At 38.9% G+C, this 7,542-nt stretch overlaps 1 protein-coding gene and 1 long non-coding RNA gene across 2 annotated transcripts; one reads left to right on the top strand and one right to left on the bottom strand.

The window, feature by feature from the left end:
• Window positions 1–1,115: 1,115 nt before the first annotated feature.
• LOC135676097 (uncharacterized) lies at window positions 1,116–2,469 on the bottom strand. Its single transcript, XR_010514138.1, has 4 exons — window positions 2,294–2,469; window positions 1,855–2,198; window positions 1,444–1,742; window positions 1,116–1,256 (listed from the first exon to the last, which is right to left on the bottom strand). It is a non-coding gene; the product is annotated as an uncharacterized LOC135676097 (long non-coding RNA).
• LOC103988336 (myb-related protein 306-like) lies at window positions 2,045–3,171 on the top strand. Its single transcript, XM_009406880.3, has 3 exons — window positions 2,045–2,178; window positions 2,247–2,376; window positions 2,463–3,171. The coding sequence occupies exons 1-3, from the start codon at window positions 2,046–2,048 to the stop codon at window positions 3,037–3,039; spliced, it is 840 nt and encodes a 279-aa protein (XP_009405155.2). The 5' UTR covers window position 2,045; the 3' UTR covers window positions 3,040–3,171.
• The last annotated feature ends 4,371 nt before the right edge of the window (window positions 3,172–7,542 follow it).

Raw genomic sequence — 7,542 nt, 5'->3', positions numbered from 1 at the left:
GGAGGGAACTCAGATTCACACATGAAATGCAGGTGGTGTAGAGCATAAAGTGGATCACATGATGGTCAACATGAACAAATGAAAAGAAAAGAAAAGAAAAAGGACTTGTGATATTTGAATGCAATTAATACATTTATTTGTAGTGTTTTCCTTGAAGTGGTTGAGCTTTTTCACATATAAGTGATATAAGTAGTCACCAAAAGATTGCTATTTGTGATATAAGTGATCATATTTGAGCCGTCGAAATAAATATTCTTGCTTGATTGATTTATTATGGTAATAGGTTTTTTCATTGCAGACTACCTTTTTTCTTAAAACAAAATTAAGATTTAGCATTGCTTCATATATTATCATGAATTTTTGTATGCAAATTTGATATCCAAGAAGTTTCATAATTATTTCATATTTGAGGGGGGAAAAAGGTGCTCTTGTTTTGTAGACTATCATTACTGTAAATTCCAGATGATGTTGCACTGTGGACACATAATATATATTGTTTTCATCATCTACAAACCATTAGACAGAATTTTACATAAAGTCCACACACAAAGAGATAAATATATTATTAGGTAAAGGATTGTAAATGAATAAAAACATAAAGAAAATAAAAAGACCATCCTATTGAGACACTTCACAAATAAATAAAATGAAGAAAAATCTGATCACACCTCACCATCTTTATCTGATGGCTCAACTACTCAATGTTTTGATTTGATCCTTTCATTAAAGTCTGTTTCAGTCACCTTAATGGTCAGTCACTGCTAGGGTTGAATGTTTCCACCTTCGAGAATGAGCCGAAGGATCTGTCACAGAATTGTCAACCTAGAATCTGACCCGTATTCATTGTCCCCAACGATTCTCCATGTGTTTAGCTGCAGAATTCTTCATCATGTTGCTCTCCGAACTTGGAGACAGAATTCTTCCCTGCCCTTGATTGAATGAATGCCTGCTGCCAGTTTCATCCATTGATGAACCAGCCACCCATGTCATGCATTGCAACACATGTGAGACCATTTGCCTCCCTGAGAAGGAAGAAGGGAGCAGCTCAAGGTTGACTTCTTTTCTGGTCCCTCGATTGAAAAGGTGGGCATGAGAGTCGATGCAAAGGGGGTGAAGTGAAGGAGTGGATGAGAAGTTAATGTTTTGATGCAAGACAAGACAACAGGCCATCAAAGTGCAGCTCTCGTGGACTCGTGCTTTTGGATGGATGTGTTGCTGCATGCATGATCTGCTCACAGTTCCTGGAACTATAGCCCCTGATCAGAAAAAGGGAAGAAAGGAAACAAGATGAGACTGCAGCAAGCCATCGACAGTAGCTGATCAATTAATTTTGGTCACAGCTAATCAGCTAAAGCTTAATGATTTTGGATGTGATTAGAACTTGGAATGGCATCTGAACCTGAGTTATATGTCTACTTAATTCTTGCAGGAATCATGTCTTACTATGCAGAGAGGTGGGCAAAGGCGATCTAGTGGACCTTTGACTCCTGTTGGTTGACTTTGTGCTCCTGCAACTTGTGCAGCAGTCTCCCCCGGTTGAGCTCTTTCGTCAAGATTTCAAGAAAGAGTAACTCACCCTGGCTTACAGTCTTAAAGAATCCCAGTGTAGATATCGGTGGAGACTTCAAGTGGATACTCAACCTAGCCTGGCATTTCTCTATCATCGAAACCTGGATTCAAATGCCGGCACGCGGCGGTAACAGAAGCTCGACCTTCACGTCAGCTTGATCTGTGCTGATTATCTAAGCAGAGGAGAAAGCGGATTAGGGTTCTTCCCGGTACAATTGCATTGAATGCATGGGGTGTGATGGCAGAGAGAGCTATCACTCCCCCAAGTTGACTTTTTAAGCGTACCCGCGAGTAAATGCACCTTGCTTGCCTTCTTTGACTCTTCTTGCCTCCTCAGGTCTCTCGTGTGTATATATACCGTACCGGTGGAGAGCTTGGGAACAGCAGCAGCCTCGGAAGCTTGCCTTGTGAGGTTGGAGGAGAAGAGCATCATACTCTGTTCTCATAGCTCGAGAAGAAGAAAGCCGGAGAGAGAGATGGGAAGACCACCATGCTGTGACAAAAATGGTGTGAAGAAGGGGCCTTGGACACCAGAAGAGGACATCATCTTGGTGTCCTACATCCAAGAACATGGCCCTGGGAATTGGAGAGCTGTCCCTTCCAACACTGGTGAGCCTTGCTGTGACCACCTGTTAGATCCAAAACAACGTAGATCATATGTCTGCTTTCCTTGACAGGCCTGATGAGATGCAGCAAAAGCTGCAGGCTTCGGTGGACGAACTACCTCAGGCCCGGGATCAAGCGTGGCAACTTCACCGATCAGGAGGAGAAGCTTATCATCCGCCTCCAGGCTCTTCTGGGCAACAGGTAAAGGCCACAACATCTCTTCCGAGCTCTTTGAAGCCTTTGCTTGAAGGAGCAGTGCTGATGTCTGTGCTGCTATCTGAACGCAGATGGGCCGCCATAGCTTCTTACCTCCCGGAAAGAACAGACAACGACATCAAGAATTACTGGAATACGCACCTGAAGAAGAAGGTGAGGAAGCCGGAGACCGGCAGCGATTGCCCCCCGAGTAGCGGGCAGTCGAGCCATCGTACCGTCTGCAAAGGCCAGTGGGAGAGGTGTCTGCAGACCGACATCAACATGGCGAAGCGAGCTCTGCGCGAGGCCTCGTCCGTCAGCTGCAGCTTCGACAGTAAGCCTTCGACCTACGCATCCAACACCGAGAACATATCCCGGCTTCTCCAAGGATGGACGAAGGGTTCGCCGAAACCCAGCGTTGCTCCGGCGAGCTCGGGATCGGGTGTGGCGGAGTCTGCGTCGAGTCAGGGGAGCGTGAGCACCTCCAACTGCATCATGTCGCCGGAGCCGCTCGAGTCGGTGTTCGGGTTCAACGACTCCACGGCCGAGAGGTCGGAGGCCGGAGCACCCTTCTCGTTGCTGGAGTCATGGCTGCTCGATGAGCACGACGGACACTGGCAAGAGAGCTTTCTTGATGTTGCGGTGCTCGATACGTGTGAATTGTTCTAAGAAGGATTCTTCGAGCGGATCCATTCTTCTCATGTTCTAAACGAAGTAGGCAAAGACGTGTAAATTTAGTTGTCTCTGAAGGAAGCAAATGGTCTATGAAATCACATATATAGTACGATAACAATCAACTTATCTTGGTGTTTCCGCTACAAAGTCAACCTCCAATGCTTGTTCTTCTCTTTCCTTTGGATTGCATTGCCTCTTTTGTTTACCTTGATTCTGAAGCGTAAAAGAAGATTATGGAGATGAATTATCGTTTCATGTAAATCCATAGAAAAGTGCTCCGCAGATGGTTGCCACTTTGTGTTCTTCTTTGTGCAGTAAGGGATGAAGGTGAAAATTGGGAATTTGAGAAAGAGCCAAAAGGTTGATGATCTCCATTAATCATAAGCAGAAGCTAATTAAACATGAGCCAGAGATATACTACTGGTGACTGTTCATGTATACTTGGAGATGAACTTGCAGATCTGAAACCAAATTGGCATGTGTGGCTGTGGCTGAACATGACTCTACAGCAACTCCATAGGGTGAGCCGCCCCATAAATTGCACTTCTAGAAGGATAATGATGTAGAGAACAGATCATAAATATTACTTTCTCAAAACAGCTTTATAATTAATTGCCAGGTTTTACTGATGAGGGTGATTCAGTCAGCTCAAGAAGAAAAAAAGGACCATTGATGGTCCTCTTACATGGATTGGATCCTACAAATAAGTAAGAGGAAAGAAGCAGAAGAAGAATAAGATCCAGCAGGTAAAGGTCAGCCTTGGGTAGCAATTTAGTAGGTCTTTAATGCTCCACATGCCAAACTCTCTCTTGGCCTTTCCCTCCACTATCATACTTACAACTGGAGTTGGCTGATCCCTTGCTTCACCATCCATGCAAAACCAGAGATGTGAAAGAAACGTGTGCCCAAGAAACTGACTTGAATGCTGTGCTGAAGCTGTCAATTTCATTGAATGCAGCTCAACCTACATCATATGCAGGTGGAAGATACAACCCACTACTGCTTGAGAGACCTCAAGTGGGAGACTCTGTGTAGCTGCAGCTGCTTCATTCACTTTTTTTGCTATCAGAAAAGCAAGCTTCGTCGACAGAACCAGCAACAGGTGCTGCTGCTTTCACAGTCTGGTGAAGACACACGATGACACCACCATGTGATCTTGAAGGAAGCATGGCCATGGCATCACCTAAGAAGGCATGAACTAGCTGATGAAGTTGCAGAAGTTGCTGCTTGCCACCATGTCACAGAACTCGTCTTCAAACACATGAAAGACTTGTTCAAACCATCAATTTGTGCTTTCAGATTTAAGAATCTTAGCTCCAAAGAGAAAGCCAAATCAACAGACTCCCTCGTTCTTCCTCTTTTCCTTCTTACAACAGCGACAGATCTATCTCTAACATCAAAATATATGAGAAAGGAAAGAGATTCCAACACATTCATTACATGCATGCTTGTAGTACTGACAGTATCTAATGAACACCCAAACAATCCAAAAGGGTAAGTGCCATGAGAAATCCGTGTACTCACTCGTCCTGTGTTCTGCTAATGAAGCCAAAGACACTGTTGCCCTTTGACTTTAGGACAAAGTGGATCCAGTGGGAAGCTTCGACTTGCTTAGCGTGGAGCATGACCAGTCCACCCAGTCATGAATTCCCACTCATTCACGTTCAGCAAATGTTGACGAACAGAGATTAAGATGCAGACGTAAAAAGGAAATATTTCACTGGAAAGACGTGATGATAATGACACTGCAGTGAGCTCTCCTTGATGTTGGTCAAATTGAAAGAAAAAGGAGTCAAATGCAATTGCAGCAAGCAACCCTTGTCCTTAGTTTTTGTTTTTTTTCATTTGATATTTTTTCTCTAATATCTTATTTATCCCTTTTTTAGTCCGTCACCTTTGTCTATTTTTTTTTTTTTCCCTTTCTCTATTCTTTACGCTTAGTCACGCAAGACGAGTAGACTGATGGAAAGAGACATTTAGAGTATTAAAAAAATATCAAATAAAAAATTAAAAACTAAAAATATCTTCCAAGAAAAGTTCAAAAAGAAAATTATTTTCAAAGAATATATATATGTATGTATATATAAGAGATAGGTGAAGAAAAAACATCATAAATAGAATTTATGATTACATGTGAAAACACTACTTATACTAGTATTAAATAGCCAATTAGTACTTATATAATTTTTTTCTTCAAATTGGTCCAAATATCATAATTATTTTTGGATAATTTATGGGATTTTATTGGATGACTCCCCATGTTTGCTTTTTATTAGGGGTGTCTTTTTTATATTAGGACTAAAATACCCTTGATAAAATTCATAAAAGATATCCTATAAACATTGACCGTGATTGACTCTAGTTTATGTGGGTTGAATTGGTTTGTTGGACTTGAACTGGACCTAGATTATGCTTTTCTTTTCCCAAATCACCTCTCTATGTACCCATTCAACTATTGCCAGAGAGGAGAGGAAGGGGGGTTACGATCATCGTATGCAATGAGGCAGGAGGGAGCCTTCCTATTGTTTGTCATCATTGTAGTCGTTAATTGAGTATTGAGCTCTAAGATCAGCATAGCTATTATGGTCATCACCATCGACAAAGCCATTTGTTGAACCTTGATGACCAGTTAGGTAACAAAGTTATAGCATAATCACCTCGATAATTAAGATGGCCTTTGTTGATGGGGTAGGAGGTTTGTTATCATCGTATCGATGAGCATCGATCATCATGGTCACCATTGTCAAGACAAAAGGTTGGTCTCGCCTTCCTGTTGAGCCTCCATAGTTGTAGTCAATATTATTGAGGCAAGATGTTGTCGTTAGTATCACCAATAGGGTAGGAGGTTATCATCGCCTTCCCACCAATACGATGTTCGCCTTCTCATTGATTGTCTCTATGGTCGGTTGTTGAGCCTAAATTATCGGCAAACCAATAGAGTTGTAGCCTAGTCGTCATTCAAGTAGTCGTCGTTCATTGTCGACGAAGCTTTATAGAGCCTTAGTGATAAGCGATTAGTTATTGTAACCCCATTTAGCTTGTGTACCCTTGTTGAGTTATTACATGACTAACTATTATATTAGTAAAGCACGGTTAGTCACTGTAACTCCATTTAGCTTACGTACCCTCGTTGAGTTATTACATGATTAACTAATTATATTAGTGAAGCATTTACGGTGTCATTGAAGCCACAACATCATTCTTCGCAATGTACTTAGAAGTGCCACCTACATTGGCCCAGCACCATCAAATTGTTTGTAATAATAAAAAATATCAAATTGTTTGTAATAATAAAAAATATATAGTATGTAATGAATTATTCTAGTTTGGTATTATTAGATCAGAAAAACGAAAATAATGATAGAAATGAGAGACAATGGAAAGATTCCTAAAACGTATTATCTTTGATCTTTTTGTATAGTATAATTTTGGTCTTTTTTTTTTTTTGCTATAAGAGGTGATTTTTTATGTATATTATATTTATACAAGTATACATATATAATTTTTTACTAAGTGTGTTGCGAAATAATGTAAACTTTTGTTAATTTTGAATCTAAAGTTATTATTTTGCAATTGATGTTGCAATCCTTGTATTTAAGTTTTAATTGAATTGGTATTAATTTAGTTATGATCTTTTTTTATTTGAGTTATACTCGAGTTGTGACATGGATATAATTTTGATCTAACATTCTGATCACCATTTATCAAATTCTATTAAAAATTCTAAAATATCTAAAATTATGAAAAATAATTTTAATTATCTCATAAACATGTCATAGTAGTTGTGGATAAGTTTGGATCACTTTCATAAAAATTTAACTTAAGCTACACTTACGTTATACTTAATTACAGAATAACACTACCTAATGGTGATAGTACTACCCCAGACTACACGATAATATTACCTAGAACTAGAATATATTTTTTAAATATTTTAATCCTTAAGATAATCTAACATAAAAAATAAGAAAAGTGATACTATACATATTAGAATCATAGTAGGATAGTTATATAGAAGTTTGGATAGATTTAGGAAAAAATTTTAAGTTATACTCGTATTATACTTGAGTTATACTCGATTATATATTTTAAACATAAATTTTTTATTTAGATAATTAATCATCCAAAATTTTGAAAAAAAGAAAGGTGATACTAAATATATTAGAATCATATTAGGATATTTATTGAGGAGTTTCCATTGTTTTGGTGAAAATTTTTTGAGTTAGTATTTCTCAAGTAAGTCTCAAACATGATTAGGAATCCGTAAAATTTGAGCAATATCACTCTTGTTAAACTCAATTGGGATACTATCAAAAGTAAAAGTAAATCTCTCTGTCTAATATTATAAAATACTATATAAAACAGATCGACATATATGAATATTAGAAATATCTTCAATAGGATAGAAAGATGCCCTCTTAATAATACGAAGATGATATAACTTAACAAAAATATATATCATATGACATCAACTTCTATCACTAATACACAGATAAA

This window comes from Musa acuminata, chromosome BXJ1-6 (assembly GCF_036884655.1).
Source record: "Musa acuminata AAA Group cultivar baxijiao chromosome BXJ1-6, Cavendish_Baxijiao_AAA, whole genome shotgun sequence".
NCBI classification, from domain to species: Eukaryota; Viridiplantae; Streptophyta; class Magnoliopsida; order Zingiberales; family Musaceae; genus Musa; species Musa acuminata.
The sequence above is the reverse complement of the archived record's forward strand: the minus strand, read 5'-3'. Positions and strand labels throughout refer to the sequence as shown.